Raw genomic sequence first — 18,458 nt, forward strand, 5'->3', positions numbered from 1 at the left:
GAGAGCTGTGGTAGAAGCTTTACCCCTAGTAGAATGAGCCTTAGGCCTCCCCAACAAAGATCTGTTGGCTAACTGGTAGGCCAGTGGAATACAAGAAACAATCCATCTAGAAATGGATCTTTTGGAAGCTGCAGACCCCGTATTAATAGGACCATAGTTAACAAACAAACGGTCTGCCTTCCTTAATGTCTTTGTTCTGTCCAAATAAAACTTGAGAACCCTCTTAAGATCTAAAGAAAGGAGAGATCTTTCTGGAGGATTCGCAGGATTGGGAAAGAAAGTCGGTAATGTAATAGTCCGATTAATGTGAAAGTCCGATATTACTTTAGGCAGAAAACCAGTATGCGTTCTGAGAACCACCCTGTTAGCATGGAACACAGTGAAAGGTTCCTTACAACAAAGAGCCTGGATTTCGCTCACCCTGTGAGTGGAGGTAATGGTCACCAGGAACGCAACTTTCCAAATTAAATGTTGTAAGGAAGCTTTATGAATAGGCTTGAAAGGAGCACCCATTAACTTAGTCAACACAATGTTAAACTCCCATGGAGGAGAAGGAGTTCTGATTGGAGGGTACACCTTCCTTAAGCCTTCCAGAAAATCTTTCACTACCGGAATTCTAAAGAAAGAAGTCTGGTTAGGTGACTTTCTGTAGGTGATGATAGCTGCAAGATGAACTTTAATAGAATTAAATTGAAGGCCAGACTTCGCCAAATGCAGCAAATAGGGTAAAATCACCTGCTCTTGACCTTGGATGGGATCATGTCCATTGTCCACACACCATAAGAAGAATCGCTTCCACTTGAAAGCATAGGACTTCATTGTGGAAGGACGTTTAGCCACTTTAAGAATATCCATACAGTCTGCATTTAATTGTTAGTGACCATATTGGATGACTTCAGGAGCCATGCTGCCAACCGAAGGGATGGCAAGTTGGGATGGAATACTTCCCCCCCCTGCTTGGACAGAAGATCCGGGCGACATGGCAATCTCCTGTGTGGCACTTCCGATAACTGAAGGAGGTCCGGAAACCACCACTGGCGAGGCTGGAGTTGACCCTGTACATCTTGTTGATCACTGCTGGTATTAATGGGATCGGTGGAAAAGCATACAGTAAGTTCTGACACCATTCAAAAGGGCATTCCCTTGAGATTGTTTCTGGGGAAACCTGGATGCGAAGACGGGGCATTTTGCATTTCCCATGTCTGCAAACAGGTCGATGTCTGGAGTTCCCCATGCCTGAAAGATGTTGCCTGCGACCTCGTCGTTGAGAACCCAATCATGGGCCTCGGTGAAGTCTCTGCTGAGAAAATCCGCCTGCGAATTGAGAGAACCCGGCAGATGTACAACTACTATCGACAAGTCCCTTGCCAGAAGCCAGTTCCATATGGCTTGGGTCTCCATGGAGAGAGTCCTTGACCGGGTACCTCACTGTTTGTTTAAATAATACATTGTTGTCGTATTGTCTGTCTGAATCAGGAGGGATCGAGACTTGAACGACGGAAACAGGGACTGAGAGCCAGATGTACAGCTCTTAACTCTAGCAGATTGATGTGGTAACCGCTCTCGGAGTCGGACCAAAGACCTTGTACTTGCAAAGGGCCCATATGAGCACCCCAACCCTGGAGAGAGGCGTCTGTGACCAGAGTCTGTTTCGGAGGATCCTGATGAAACAGCACTCCTTTCATTAGGTGCGATCTCTTCATCCACCATCGGATGGAATCCTTGGCTGCCTGATGAAGACTTATCTGATCCTCCCAGCACCCTGATATCTGCATCCATTGATCTTCTAGACATTGTTGCAGTGGGCGCATGTGCAATCTTGTGTTTGGTACTATAAAGATGCACAAAGCCATGGACCCCAGCAGAGATGACACTTGAGGAACTGTCGGGAACTTTGTATGAAGAATCTGGCATTTTGCTCGGATTGATAACCACCTCTCCTCCGAAGGACATACGTTTACATTTTCTGAGTCGAGGAAGGAACCCAGATAATGAATCCGTTGCGTAGGGTTTAGTATGGACTTTTTGAAATTGACCTGAAGTCCCAGTTTGTGTAGTAGTTGAAGGCATTTTGAGAGGTGATCCTGCAGCAGAGATGGGGATGAGCTCTTCAGGAGCCAGTCGTCTAAGTAAGGGTAAATGAAAATCCTCTGCTTCCGAAGGAAGGCGGCTACCACCGCCATAGACTTGGAGAATGTTCGAGGAGCTGACTTCAGCCCGAACAGACGAACTACATATTGGTAATGCTGAACAGACACTCGAAATCTCAGAAACGTGCGACGTCTCTTTGAAATTGGAACATGAAAGTACGCGTCTTTCAGATCGATGGAACACATCCAATCCCCTTGGTGAAGTTGAGGGAAGATTTGATGAAGTGCCAAGATTAGAAATTTTTCTCTTCGAATGAATCTGTTCAACAGTCTCAAATCCAGTATAGGTCTGTACTCTGCAGTGGGATATTTCTTTTTTACAAGGAAAAAACGAGAATAAAGCCCCTGATTTCTTTGTGGCTTTGGAACTTTCTCTATGGCTTTTTTGTTCTATAAGGTATTTACTTCTTTCTGCAGCAAACTTTGGTTCTGGGGAAAAAACACTTTTTGGAATAATGGAAGGAGGAGATTTCTTGAATTTGAGAAGATATCCGTTCTCAACGATGTCGATGACCCACCTGTCCTTTGTTAAATGTCTCCACTCGTCCAGATATAATGCAATGCTCCCTCCGACCGGAGTGGACAAGGCTTTGGAGGAAGGTATATCTCATGATTTTTGTGGCTGTTTTGAAGCGGTCGACTGCTGTCCGTTACCGCCTCTGCCATGTCCAGGTCTGCGTTGCTGAAACTGCGACCTCTGTTGAGATTGGCCCTGGTTTTGTGAGGACCAGTTTGATGTTTGCCCTCGCTGTTGAAAAGACCGCTTGTCGTAGGAACAAAAGCGACGACGAAACTCTTTCTTTTTCTCCAGGCCAACAGCCTTAAGAGTATCTAGTTCGGTTTTCATCTTAGCCATCTCATCATCTGCATGTGATCCAAACAACATTGATCCAGTAAACGGCAAATTAACAATTTTCTTCTGAGCATCAGGCTTGAGGGCTGTGAGGCGGAGCCAGGCTGATCTCCTGGAACAGATACCATGGGCATAACCATGCGCTGCTAATTCGGCAGAGTCGGCCGCCGTACCAATAATCTGATTGGCCACCAAACCTCCTTCTTGTACAATTTCCAAGAAATCTTTTTGATCCTCCTTGGGTAATTTGTCAACTAATCTTGTTAAGGAATCCCATAACAGTCGGTCGTAACGCCCCAGTAAAGCAGCTACACTTGCCACTCTCATTACGGAGCCTGCCATATTACACATTCTCCGCCCCAAGGAGTCCATGTTCTTGCTATATTTTTCTGGTGGGGCAGATGAAATGGACGGCGCAGAATGTGCCTTCCTAGCAGCAGCAACTATAAGAGAATCCGGTGGTGGATCTGTACGTAGAAATAAAGGACCCTGATCTGGGGCCGTGTATTTCTTTGCAACACTCGAGGGCCCGAGCCCACTGTGGCAGGTGTTAAAAAAGTCTTCATTGCTGGTTCCAGTAATCCTGGCACTAAAGGCAAAAGAGGTCTCGCCAAAGACTTTTGATGTAATGTCTCAAAAATGACCGATGATTTAACTTGAGGTACAGTCATATTAATGCTAAACTTGCTGGCACCCCAACATAACACCTTACTGAAAGTACCCAGATCATCCACAGTGATACCCTGGAAGGTGGTGTTGAAGAAATCATAGGAGAATAGTCTCTATAGGATGACCTTGTAGACGTGGTCGTTGTAGGAGACCTCTGCCTTCTCTTTGGAGTAGCAGACCGATGTGATCTGGTTCGTTCTTTGGAACGTGAACGTTGCTTCAGTGGAGATCTGGAACGTCTCGGTGACCTACTAGCAGGAGGTCTTAAGCACTCCAAGGCAAGAGGCCTTTCGCCCGCTCTGGGTTGCATCTTCCAATGGCGAAGACTTTCCAGCCATCTAGGGGACACATTGACAGGAGGTGACTTGTGCACCGGAGAGCCCTCCGGTGTAACCTAAATAATCTGGATCCCCATTGAAGATCAAGAAGACCTTGAGCGCGGAGATCTAGATACAGGTCTATTCACATCTTCCACAGGTACCAATTGCCTGTCCCTCGACGTCGAACGCCTCGACGTCGAACCAGAATGAGCCACCATCGACGGCGACTGAAGAGGAGAGGCTCTGGTAGATGGAGATCTATGCGACGACGCCCTCGACGTCGGACCCTTTGACGTCAACCGCTGATGGCCAGTCGGTGTCCTCGACGTCGGCTCTGACGTCGACAAAGACCTATGACGGGTCCGAGAGGTTGATCTAGAGTGCCTCGACGCCGACCTCGAAACAGGTGGAGGACATCTCGACGTCGACTTTCTGGACGTCGGTAACTTCTTCGACGTCGAACGAGATTTCTCATGGCTAGAGCCCGAATCATGTCTCGACGTCGACTTATGCCTCGACGGCGATCTTGATCTTGACCTCTTACACTTCTCTGGTCACGACGTCCATCCACTCCTCACCTTCGACATCGATCTCACCTTCGACGTCGATCCACTTCTCACCTTCGACGTCGATTCTACTGCCGTTGAAGTCACTGGTCTCGACGTCGATATCGCTCTCGACATCGACTTACTTCTTAAAGGTGATGTCTTCGATGACGATCTCTCTTTTTCTACTTGCCTTGACGTCGACAGCGCTGACGGTGATCTAGACTTCGACCTTACACTTTCGACTGGTCTCGACATCGATGATTCATCATGACGTTTTTTTCTCACTCCTACCATCAGGAGAAGCAGATCTTCGACGTTTTCTGGGAGAGGAGGGCCTTCCAGATGAAAGATGACTTCCTGGGCCCTTTGCATGATGTTTCTCTCTCTCTCCATAAGACCAAGAAGTCGAATCTTCTCTCTCGCCTTCAAGTCCTTCTGGAAAGTTGAAGGCAGTGATAACATGTCTCTGTGTCGTGAGAAGAAGGTAAACACACCACACAAACCGAATGATGATCGGTTTTAGACATTTTCTTCCCACAGGAAGGACAATTGTAGAATAAAGGTGGCATATCTGACTAAAAAATAGCAACCAATTAGTCAGAAAAGATGTAAAAATACCACCAAATATTAGAAATATCGAAAAAAGTAGGAAATAACCAAATTCTGTCTGAAAAAAGTCAAAATCAATCGAGCTCAAGTTCCAGGTTCCTCTCAGAAAGAGCAGGAAAAAAGAACTGACCTAACTGTCACCTGTGGGGCATGATGGGAGCAGGGCTCTCCTAGAGGCCTAAAAAGGCAAAGTGTTCAGATTCTCTGAGGCGTTAAAGGCGAGTTGCCAGTTCCCTTTTCTGTACAGGGATGTTATTTGCTTATGCAGCCTGATAGATTATTAGCCTTTCATTACCTACTTTCTTTCATGAAAATAAAAGGATCTTTCTGCAGAATGTAGCTAATGTTCATGTCTTTTTCTTACTGTATATTTTATGAGTTATTTTCATACTACAGAAAGACATGTAATTGTCGCTTGCTTAGCCTATTGGTTATGTTTAGGGCTGCATATTATTTGTTATACATGTATATGTGTATAATTATTTAGTACTATGTACTCTATTTACATATTTTACACATATATATGTATTAGGCTATATGTTCCAGGTTCCCGCTTATGGGCGGAGATAATTCAGTGCTTATGACTATTGATGAGTATCCCCTGGAAGAGAAAGTGGTCATTCATAAACCAGGGTGACCAAGAGCGTGGTGCTCATCCTACTGCCCGATCTCCTTAATAAATATAGAAGTGAAAGTATTGGCCAAGATCCTGGCAAACCACCTAAATACAGTTATTAGCTCACTCGTGTCACAAGACCAATCCGGCTTCATGCTGAAACGGGTGACAACACGATATAAGGAGGGTTTTCAATGCCTTGGCTTATACTGGGAAGCTGCAGGGTCCACTAGCATTGTTCTTGGAAGACTTCAAAGAAACCTATTGATTTCATTTGATGGGACTACATGTTCCTTTTGATGGAGCAACTTAATTTGGCCCTAGGTTCTGCCAGTATGTCAAATTCCTGTACAAAGAAGTGGGAGATCAAATCCGGATTGAGAGGGCCACTTCCAAAGTCTTTACAATTGTCAAAGTACTCAACAGTGATGTCTCCTCTCCCTCCTTCTCTTCCCGCTAGCTATAGGGCCTCTGGTGCTATCGGTTAGGATTAATGCTCAAATTAGGGTATTTGAATGGACACCTGGAGTAGAAGACAGGATGACATTAGACGCGGATGATGTGCTGGTGTTTCTGACTTATGTGAAGTGGTCCGGTCCACGCAATCCTGTACCTGAGGAAGGTCAGAAGAGGACTGAATGTGCGATAGGAGGTCTGTGAAGAGCCCTGGAAGGACTGGACCTGCTCTCTCTTGAACGCAGGACACAAACTGGACTCCAAGGGCCATAAGGCTGTCCTTCTGTTAAAGGAACATAACCAGATACAAGAGACCTTTTACAGCAACTGCCCAACTGACAAGTGACTACTGGACCCAGCTGATTGGTCTCTGTCTGATACCCAGTGAGTCTCTAAGTGCCTACCCTGAAGTTCTGGTGTCTTCAGAAGTGTGTTTCTGTCATGGATTGGGACTTAAATCAGAAGGTAAAATCTTTGACTAGGATGAAACTAGTTTGTGTATCTGTCCCACGCTGTGCCGAGATCAGTGCGAAATTGCACCTCGGGCCCAGAATAAGGCGACCATTGACACTTTACATTTCTTGATGCCATTCCAACTTAAAAGATACAAATGCATTTCTCTGATTCCCCTTACTGGCGTTTTGTCATTCTTGGGTCATTTTGTTTGTTAAATATTTTTATTTTATTTAGGATTTTTATTGTTTTGTATTTAGATTTTATTACTGTTTTGGTACTGCATAAACACTTTACACATTACTCGAAGTTAAGCCTGCCTGCTCTATGCCATAGTTACCAGAGGTTTGAGCTCAGGGTACTTTATTGAGTTTGAGGGTTCACCACGACAAGGGTAGTGATTATTCCTTGTTGCGGGCAGTCACTGTCCTAAAATATTCCAATTAATAGAAGCTGTAAATGACTATTGTCAAACACAAACACACACACACTCACACTCTCTCTCTCTATCTCTCGATATCCAACAGCACCAAGCCAATCTTTCAGGCCAGTCCCGGATGAAAAAGCTTTGAGACAAAGCCATAAGGATGCAGTGGCCTTGTATTGGAATTTCCCGGAATGTAGCACAAGGGTCAAGCCAAACCTCACTGCTTCAAGAAGAATCTAAAGATAGTCTGATCTCCACAGTTGCATCACATTGTGACCATAATCTTTTAAACGGAGGCCAACTGAAGCCTACGGCCACGCCAACTTGAAGAGCACTTTAAAATTGATCCTCTTAAAACCGATTGGCTAATATATGCTTGATTATGCAGGTCTACTTGAAAAGATAAACTGACACAGCTGAAGAGACAAATGAAGTCAGCAAAACTTGTATTGGATACATTTAGCACTACAAAGGGGGAGCAAGGTGTCACTAAAGCTTATCCCAAGACTGAAAAAAGTTACTCAGACATTTTGAAGATGCTGCAAAATCTTGAGCCCCTCTAAAATGTAAATGTATGTTGACTTCTTATCTCATTGTGCTACATTATTCAATAATACAGTTGGATTCTTTTATCTGAAAGGGGTTGCTTGTACAATAGGCAGAGCTAATGTTTTAACCTGAAAATAAACACATCTCCAAGGTCACTGACCACAACGCAACACTAATATTTTATTTAAATATCAATCCCTGCATGGTGAAACCACAAATCTATTACAGATTCAAGCCCCTGGAAATGGAGCAGTTGTCTGAGATACAGTCAATGTGCTTAAAAAACAGTATACATTACTCAGCATCGCAATTCTGGTACTCTACGGACCTCATTTACTATATTTTGACGCACAACAGCGCAGTAAGCCTTCCTGCCGTGCTGCCGTGTGCCAAAATAAAAGGGTAGGAATGTGCCGTATCTACAAGTTATGGTCCATTCCAGTCCTTCTTTCCTGCACCGGTGCACAAACAGCATTTGAGCATCAGTGCAGACACCCTTGGTGCATGGTGCAGGGATGCCTGCGTTGTGGGGATGGATATTCCTCTTTCTTTTCTTGCTGCAGAATGGAGCGCGCATAGAAAGAGGAAAAAAACTAGGAGAAATAAAAGTATTTGTGCTCATTGCACCACTCCTAAGCCTCCCCTAGGGAGGCGTAGGATTCTGACACATCCCCAGGTTTACAAAATGTTGTACATCTGGGGATGTGTCAAGTTCCATGGATGTTGCAAGGGACCATCCACAGCAACACCCACGGAATGCCCACTGCATTGAGTAATACCTGAAAAGGGCACATATTTACAAGGCCATGACATGTCACGCCGGGTGACATTATGTGGGCTTGTAAATATGGGCAAGCCCATTGCGCTACCAGTGCGTCAATAAAGGTAAATGAGGCCCTATGTATTTAAGCATCTTCAGTCATGTTCAAGGGACGTCAAATTCCATGGCACCAGATCAGATGCATTTATCTTTGAAATTAGACCACATCACTTGTGGCCCCATCTGTGCCCACGCCTAGATCACAGCAAGTGCTTCTAGCATCCCTTGCACCAGTTTCTCTTCTTTTTAGATACCCTACTGATTTCTGTGGATACAAATATTTTTAGACATTTTTGTAATGCACAATATACCCCAGGAATATCAACACGCTTCAGTGGAGTTCATATTACAACAATATTCTTTCCCTCTTGAGTGATGAAAACTTGCAGTGTATTTCGCAAAGCCATATGATTTTCTGAGGCCGTGCTTCAGATAAACGATACATTCTGTATATCACCAGATGGGTGTGTTTTCAAGAAAGGGAGGGTGCGGTGAGTCTGGCTTGATATGCAGCATTTGGGTCTTAAGAGGTTTGTTGAATATTATAAGGTAGTACATTCTGCTGATTTTGGGCTCGCCTATGAATGAGCTGCCTCCCAAGGTCGTTTTGTGGAATTTGGGGAAGGAAAGGGTGAGGGTGTAGACACATGGATAAGCAGATCTATTTTTATGGTGAGCTTTTCTCCTACGTAGAAGACCTGTTTAGTGTATACAGCTTCCTGAATGAAATCTAGAGATCTGAAAGTCAAGTGTAATTTTATGGTAATCCACTGGAGTAGAAGGGATCGGTTGCAAGCCTGTGACTGACGGACTAAGGATTCCACTGTTACTACAGTAAATAACATGTACTTGTTAAATATTCCACCCCTTTAGCTCTATGCATCAGGACATTACCAAAGATGACTGGCCTACAGGCGTGGCAACTGCAATGTGAAGTGCTGATTGAACAATAAATGTTATTCTAACAAGACCCAAAGGGACATCTACTGTATAACGTCTACAGAAAGTATGCAGCATTCTTCCGTGGCCTAGTTTACAATTGTCTATCTGTAAATGCCTTTGAAATGTTTAACTGTCCCTTCCAGTACGAGCACCCAATCCTAAAGATGGGTGTAAACCAACAATTAACCCAGCATGTGATCTAGGGGCCTTAGCCATTTTTCTTGGTAAATAAATACTGTAGACAACAATTTCTTGAGTGAATGAATAATAGTTAGTGTCATTAACAAACAGGAAACACAGAGAAACTCAGCCTTTGGATAGAAGGTTCACATGTCGACGAAGCCAGACGATTCCCTATACTCAGGTGTCCAATCAATATCATGAACTTTTGGGCTAGTGGTGTGAAAACACACAAATAATTATTTGGTGAATCATAAAATTGATTGCACATTGGCTATGTTATGGTCGAATCAGTCTTACCTCAGATGACTTACTTAACTCATAACCTTTGTTTCTTAGAAGACTATTTGGTACCAGACTAGGCCATGTCTTTGAGATATCAATAAAATGCCCCAACTCAAAAATATGATAATTCACTTTAACAGTCTGAGATGGAAACCCATTTAAAACGAGGAACGGCTGAGTTTGGCCTTCCTGGCTGTATTTTTCACTCAAGAAAGTACCAGTGCGCCCTGTGTTTTGTGGTTCCTCTGATTTTTATTCTGGATCTACAACATCCCTCTTAGTGATAAGGACCCTTTACTACAAAACAGTCTTGCTTACGAAGTGTAGCACTTCCCAGTCACAGTCAGAGTCTCCGGGAGGAGACTGGAGGAAAACACATTCATGCTTTTTACCAATGCATGTTCGTCAAACATGTCAAGGCTCTCAAAACAGATATATGAGGTGACTTTGCCTAAACTGCAGGTACCTACAGATGCCTCAGGTTATAGGTTACTGCTTCTTCAAGGTAGGCCTCTCTGTAAAGTATGTGTTAGGGGCCCTGAATCTTCAAGAGGGTGCCCTTTGTGAGTCTACAAAAGAAGGTTATGGTGTTCCTCAGGAATCCGAGTCAGAACACAAGGGAATCAAAACCAACCCAACCAGATAGGTTCAAATTTGGGGATCCAAATATTGGATTATAATTCCCTCACAGACCCAGTTGGGTGTCATGCTTCATCATTTGGGCTGCTCCTCGTCGGGTCGGCGTTGCAATAACCGACGGGCTCCCTATAGTAGGAGCACTTTAGCGGAGATCTTTTTCCAATAGCCGTATGGTGAAGTGGAGGTGTGGGGGCATTATAATCCAATATTTGGATCCCCAACTTTGAACCTAACTGGGCGGGTTGGTTTTGATTCCCTTGTGTTCAGACTCAGATTCCTGAGGAACAGCATAACCTTCTTTTGTAGACTTGCATTGGGGCCCTTATGCTGGATCTCTCAAAAAAAGCCCCCAAGTCCCCTCTTTGTGTATTACCCTATGTGAGTCACACACTTCCAGGAGGAGACCTCTCAACTTCAAACCTGCATGAAGGACTCAATGAAGTCCAATACTGCTATCCAATACCAGCGTACCAACGCCAAAGCCTAGCAGCTAGACATCTGATCTTTTAGCACATAGAAGTATGGCACTTGCTCAATAAAGGAGCCATACCAGAAACTTTAAGGCAGATATCAGTGCATGTGACACTGAATTAATTTGTGCCAGTAACAATGGTAACATTTGGTGCAGCCAAGGAAGATATTGGCTGTAATTTGGAATCCAGCTCCTTCAGTACTGGCGGCACACCTTGTGAAGTCGCCAGATTTGGCTGCAGCACCGTTAAGAGCCCCAGTGTTATCACAGGAGGTATCACAAAATTGCCCTAAATATGAGCTCAAATTTACTTAACCGCTGCTACTGGAATTAGGCCTGAAGGGCACAACTAGGAAGATCCAAATGTTAAGAGCTAAGGGGCAACGTAGTGGTCAACTGCAGAAGCAAGATGATGTGGTTGTTGATATCTTTAATGAAGAAGTAATTTACGGAGCTAGCCTTGAAAATTCAGTTTATTAAGAGTTTGACAGACAGGATGCTCCATCACAAATCCTTCTCAGTACCCTGTCTGCCAATTCTCAGTTAACTCGCTCTATTCATAGCATGGCACACCATCATGTTTCTTTCCCAAAAGCCTCCGCTGGCTCTATTGTGGAAATCTTTCACTGTTGATGTGACTCTCATTGGGTAGTCCATCAAACTACCTCAGCAGGTCCAGCCTATAAAGACATTCAGATGTACTTTTTTCCGGTTTAGGAATGCCAGGGAAAGCCTGGTAGTCTGAAAAAGGAAAATTCCCGGCATGTCATAGAAATGTATTTTCAAAAACAAAATTCCGCTTTGATAGTTTGTTTTTGAAAAACAAATAACTTTGTTGTGTGGGAGTGCTGAACATGCACACCAAAGCATTAGTGCCTTTGTAGGAGGCAGCGTTGTGATGGGACCTCAGAAGGCACAGAGATCTCTGCTCTAAATGTGGCAGGCGGTAGTCTGTCCGACACATCCCTTCACTGCTCTGCTAGCATGAAGTAGAGCCTGCTAAGAGCTTAAAAAAAAGCCCCTAAATCGTCTTTCCTAAATTATTCAAACAAAACAGATCCATGCAGCAAAGTAAGCAGTTAGCGGTCCCTAACTTATAGAGAAGTGCATAAGTTACATATATGGATGACTATGACCTAGCTGGTAAAGACAGTGTGGGAAGGGATCTGAAACTTGTAGAACCAGCAGTCTATGAACACTGACTTTTGAGACACAAGTTGGCAGCCCTGGGAATGCTTCTATAGAGGAGAGCTCAGGGAAAATCTCCTTTCAAATGACTGTGCAATCACCAAGGGCTCTATAGGACACAAACACCTCACTCAGCTAGAGGAGGGCCTAAGTAATCTTATGGATATAAAACTACATATAAATTTAGCAATGAACATTAGTAAGAAGGAAAGTTTAGGCAATGGAAGTTGAGAATGTGAGGGGCCTTTGAATTACTGGGCATGCATGCTAGTAGCATGAGAGGAAGTCTGAGGCATGCGTTCTTGAGTGGCCTAATGGGTAAACAACCTTTACAACGCAACTTTTACCACGCAGTGCCTTTACGACGCAACTTTTACAACGCAAACTATTACAACGCATTGCGCTGGGGGCGCTCTAGGATAGGGAATAGGTTTAATTTACTGTCCAACACCTTCCCTACTATCCACGGGGACTGGAGTTGGAATAGTAAATTAAACTATTCACTATCCAGCGCCCCAAAGCACTATGCGTTGTAATGGTATGCGTTGTAAAACTCGCGTTGTAAAAGCATGCGATGTAAAAGCATGCGTTGTAATGTCATACATTGTAATTGGACATCTCATTCATAGGAAGAAGCTGACTGGGAGATAAGTGTAACTGGAGCCACAGTGCTCTCACCGCATCTATTGACACATCCAGCTCTTCAAGAAGTGATTATATGTCAAGAGCAAAGGCCCTTAATGTGTGCAAATAATTTTCATTCCTACTCTCCCACCAGCCAAAGTGATTAAAAGTTACCATGGAAACAGAACTGTAACCCGTTGCATTCTACCATGCTATGTTATTGCAAACGGCAATTTAATTGCTTTTCACTATTGTTTTTAGATGAGTACTCAAACAGTATGAGGATTGTATGAAAGCGGAAAGTGCTTTAAGTAAATGAGAATAACGTCTTTGGTGTTTGACTACCTCATTTGTATATGAACCGTGAGTGAGACGGTTTGATCCAGTTAAGGAAATGGTTGCAATCACAGACACGGTGTTTTGCTTGTAGGTCGACTTTGAAGAGCTTTTCATTAGTTTTTTATATTGTATTGTTGCAGGGTTAAAGTTGCCCTCTGTGGGTTGGTAAGACTGTGGGGAGGCGTGCATCTACTGCCTGAATAATCTGCTTTGTGGCAAGCTCTAGCTGTCACAGTCTTGGGCTCTGGTGAGGTTACCGCTATCTGTCTGGACATGAGTAGATATGCAGTGGATTCATAATCTTCATGAAGGGGTGTTTGTTTCAAATGAAGCACAAGGTTATTTTATTTTTTATGAACTCAAACTTGCCGCAGGTATTATGTATATCTCAGTCGATTGATGTGGAGGAGTGAGTTGCTTGATATTCTGCAAAACTAGATATGGGGCTATTTAGATATGAGAAAAACAATGTTAATATCAGTTTTTGTTCTGAGGTGGATTCGCTGGATTAGGAATTCAGTCAATGGAGTGCAGAATAGGTAGGATCTTCTGACGGATTTCACCATTTTAGCACCAGGCTATCTTGAGCCCCAATGTTAGGTGCAGCTTGTGAAAGCACTAATTTAGGTTTTCATTACTGTTGAACTGAACGCTCTTAGCTGGCTGTAGAGCGGGCAGGTAGAATAGGTAAGAAGACCAAATAATAATTTTGGTAATGACTGATATTAACCTATAAAGTGGATTCCAAGGATCATGTGGGATGCAGTAATACATGCGTAAAGTTCGCTGCTCATTTTCTAACGGAAGTGATGACTCCTAAAGGTAGGAGGGAAGTGCCTTCTGAAATAAAAAAAATTGGTCAAATGCTTCCACCTTTTAACCTTTCTATTCTAGACAGATTACTAAGGCTTCAACTTAGGTGGTGCCAAGACTTTAAACTTGCACAGTTAGTCTCCCTTCTTGACATGACAGAGGTATTTTCTAAGCCTTCAGTGGCATGACAATTGGAATACCTGATCTCCTACTTGTTATTTATGTTCGGGACATTTATATTTCTCAAAAAACAGATAAATGTGTATTGGATGTTATGAGTCGATACCTGTTTTTACTGCCTGTGTTATTTTTTTTCTTTCTTGGTCAATAAGAAGACTGAAAAATAAAACGGAAATCTCAGTTTGAGATCTGGATTTCTGACCTCTTTGAATGTTGAAGACTACAAGACGCTTTCTTGATTCTTGAGACCTTGGCGTACATACAATTATATCCTTCAGTTAATCATTCAACAACTTTTTCTGGTATCTGAGTGTTAGCATAATTGGGGTAGAATTGTAGAAGCCAATAGCTTCACTATATGTGTACTGCCTTGTTTCCATAATTAGTGCTAACTATTGCAGTTAGACAGTCGGAAACAAGATGTTTACACACTCTCGATGTTTATGCCCTCTTGCAAGGTACTATTTTCTTTTGTTTCCAAGTCGGGATCGCACCCATGAGGAGCTCTCTTGCACAAGATTATCACAATATCTGTGTTAGGACTTTTCCTATGAGAATAAACCATGCCTTCAAGCCAACCCAACCTTCCCACTTCCGTTGACAACACTGTTGTTTCTGATGTGTGTTGTTTCTCAATCATTCGAAGCCATATGACACTTTACTATGTTTGCAAACGCTTAGAACAATGTTTCTCGCCTACACCTGCCTGCTCACCAAATGAACTTCTCAATTACTCAAGATTTCTGGTCCTTCCAAGCCTAGTAGACTTGAGCTAATGGGCCAGACTACTCCCACGGGATGTCAGGGATTCCTTCTGCATTGTGGAGGATAATCTAAATGGGAGGATAATTTTCACTTAGACGCTTTCAGTATTTCCCTGCAAATGAAAGGCTGGTCTCTGTGATTGCTTCCCAAACATTGAATGACCCGCTACTCCACACCTGCGCTGTAACAGTCCTTAGGATGTAGATCGATCCGGAAATAAACACATAATGTTGCCCTTCAGTTTACCACCTATACACAGGTATTGTAGCGGATATGTAATGCAGTTATTCACTAGCTTCACATTTACTCCCATGATCAAGCACTACTGGGAGGGTTACTTTTCTTACACATTTCCCACCAAGTCCGTCGTTGTTTCAGTTCTACTATGACATTTAGAAGTAGAGAAAGAGGGACTGTCTTTAAATGTGCACCACATGTTGATAGACCCACTACCCAAACTATATAACTGGGTAGAACAAGTCACACAGGCAAAAAAACAAAACAATCAAAGTTTGGAAGTGACTGCCCCTTTTGTCATGCTGCTTCTTCTGTTTCTAACATCAGTTTGATTATGACAATGCTGGTCTGAAGGACCTAGAGAGGACACGTTTGGCTTCAGACCTTCACAAACGCCATGTCTACCATATATTTAATTGTTTATAACTGCAGTTATTCTTAATTTCTTCCTTCTACCGGTCTTCAGCACTTGATCCTTTACTCCACCTGAGGCTCCTGCTGAAGATAACGAGACATTAAACAAATCCTGATGTATCAGTGATGCTACAAGTATTTCATTCTCTTTGGTTGGATGTAGTGGTGGGATATGCAACTCCACTCTCCAGCACCAGAAAACAATACAACTTTGTTTCTAAACTGCAATTCTGAAGATAGTTTGCAACTTTCAACTGCTGAATGAATAGCTTCTGTTTAGGGAGGAGAATAGCTATAGGCCACTGTCAAGCTGTAGGATTACGGACACTGAGGCTCGTCATGCAGTCATCTCCTGCCTCTGGCTGTCCTGGGCAGCAACAAAATCACACGTTGTGTTTGTGTCTTTGGTGCTTCCTGGCTTTCGGCCACGAAATATAATTTTTCTGCCACCTCTGTGACAGAGCTGATGTTTGAGAAGGTGCTGCCTCTGACGAAAGCTCCTCCAACACTGAGAACATTTGTGAGGTTTCTCTCCAGAGTGGATTTTCAGGTGGGTCTTAAGGTTACCCTTTTGGCTGAACTTTCGCCCACAACGATGGCAGACAAACAGTGAATCTGTCCCATGGATCTGGCTGTGCACTTTAAGCTTTGCCTGGTCCGAAAATATTTTGTCACACACTCCGCAGGAAAAAGATCGCTCCCGGGTGTGCGATCTGTGATGTGCCTTCAGTGTTCCATTCTGGGCAAAGCTCTTCCCGCATAATGTGCAAGTATATGGCTTCTCCCCAGTGTGAATTCTCTGATGTACCCGGAGATTGCCTTTCTGTATGAAACCCTTTCCACACTGGGGGCAAAAATAGGACTTTTCACCTGTGTGTATTTTGTAGTGCATTCTAACAGATTGTTCACATGTGAAATGCTTTCCACATTCAGAGCAGCCATATGGCTTCAACCCCAAGTGTGTCCTTTCATGTGTGATAAGGGAGATCTTCTGGCAGAACCCTCGACCGCACTCATTACATCTGAAAGGCTTTTCTGGTAGGTGTGTCTTCTGGTGGACAGTAAGATTGCCTTTCTGGTTAAATCTTTTTCCACACTGATCACATTCATGGGTTTTTTCTCCTTTGATAATTCGCCGGTACTGTGCTGAAGGAAACAAGGGGTTGAAGATATTTTCAAATTTAATTTGGGAACGAGGTCTTCCTCGTCGAATCACATGCTGTGGTTTCGGGATATGCTTGTTTTTCAGAAAGGTCTCACATTCAAGACAGGTGCAGGGACTCCCCAGAATGGGACTGGCCTGGTGTTGAGCAAACCTCGCAAGTTGGAGAAAATAGTTATCCCCCTGATTAGGTTCACCTAACATGATTCCACCACCAACATCCTCTTCTTTTACTGGATTATACAGAAATGCTTCTGCAACAATAAATTGTAATATCTTCTTACTGTCACCGTCCATTTCTGGATAGGGATAGGAGCCATGTCTAGCATGAATGATAAGGTGTTTCTTAAGGTTGCCCTTGAGATTGAATTGCCTCCCACACAAATGGCATGAAAAAGGGAATCCATTTCCATGGATCTTGTTGTGTTCAGCAAGCTTCTCCTTCTCATCAAACCGTACCTCACATATTCTACATGCATATGACCTCTGTCTGGTGTGGGACTTCAGATGGGTGACGAGAGTTCCCTTTTGGGTAAATCCTTTGCCACATAGTGTGCACACATGTGGCCTCTCTCCTGTATGGATTCTCAGGTGAGTGCTAAGATTACCTTTCTGAATAAATCCTTTTCCACACTGAGTGCAGAAATATGACTTTTCACCAGTGTGAATCTTCTGGTGCATTCTGACAGACTGCTCACAGGTAAAATGCTTTCCACATTCTGTGCAGGTGAACGGTTTCAAGCCAAGATGAGACCTCTGATGTGCTGTCAGGTTGACTTTTTGGCTGAATCGTTTACCACAATCACCACATGCAAACGGTTTCTCCCCCGTATGAATTTTTTGATGCACATGAAGATTGCCTTTCTGGTTAAATCGCTTCCCACATTTGCTACATGCATGGGGTTTAACCCCCATGAGGATTTGCTGGTATTTTGTTGGATGATATGTTGGGTCTAACGTGTCTTCATTCTTTACAGTTTGACCTTTCTTCCTACCTCGCCGCTTTTTTAGTGGTGGTTTCAAAGTTTTATCATCGCTGAAGGACAGTGTACAATGGGGACAACTGCATGATCTTCCCAAGGCTAGGTTCTCCCAGTGCTCCTTGGCATTCTGCAGTCGAAAAAAATCGTTTTCACCTAGATAGAGATTTTCGTGCAGCTTCTGCTGGACCTGCAACTGTTCTGTTTCTGGTTTGCAGTCAAACCCTGCTGTGACCAGCAACCGCAAAATGTCCTCATTTCCATTTTCCAGAACAGTTTCTTCTTCTTCCTGCTTTACAAGAGGCACCAGCTCGTCACCGTTAACTACTGGAACTGCTGCGAAAAAAGGAAAAAGAGGTTTGAAATGAACATTTTCCATTATGACTGGGATTCAGAGCTCACATAATCCAGGATGCGCTTATATATTTATACAGTGAAATCTATAATCATAGTGTGATGCTTTCATCAATCATCCGGTCTTTAGAAGTAAGATTGCATGATTTTGGAAAGTATCATTCAGAATGTTTGACAATGTCATTACTTGCGGACATGGAAGAAAAAAGTCTTATCAATTTAGACTTTTCGGTATGGCTAGGAACACAGTATAGATGTTGAAAGGCCCGCAAGGATGATTTGGTATGAATGGGGGTTCTTAGGACATGTATCCATCCTGGTAAACCTTACCTATTTCCACCAGTCACAGCAGTGTTCATCTTCTCTGCATGCCCGTTTTGGATGAAGGGGCTGAAGTAGCACGTTCATTAACCT

The 18,458-nt window shown here is 43.4% G+C and overlaps 1 protein-coding gene across 2 annotated transcripts in view; it reads right to left on the reverse strand.

Annotated features, from left to right (window-relative positions):
• Positions 1 to 14,259: 14,259 nt before the first annotated feature.
• LOC144783971 (uncharacterized) overlaps positions 14,260 to 18,458 on the reverse strand; it is a 254,563-nt gene continuing 250,364 nt past the window's right edge. The window contains exon 9 of one of the 2 annotated variants that reach the window (XM_078662697.1): positions 14,260 to 18,023. In XM_078662697.1, the coding sequence (XP_078518823.1) occupies positions 15,886 to 18,023 (2,138 nt within the window). In that variant the 3' untranslated portion in view covers positions 14,260 to 15,885. Of the gene's footprint in view, positions 18,027 to 18,458 lie in introns of both variants that reach the window. The other variant, XM_078662696.1, reaches the window with a different exon arrangement.

The sequence above is a fragment of the Lissotriton helveticus genome, chromosome 10 (assembly GCF_964261635.1).
Source record: "Lissotriton helveticus chromosome 10, aLisHel1.1, whole genome shotgun sequence".
Taxonomy (NCBI): Eukaryota; Metazoa; Chordata; class Amphibia; order Caudata; family Salamandridae; genus Lissotriton; species Lissotriton helveticus.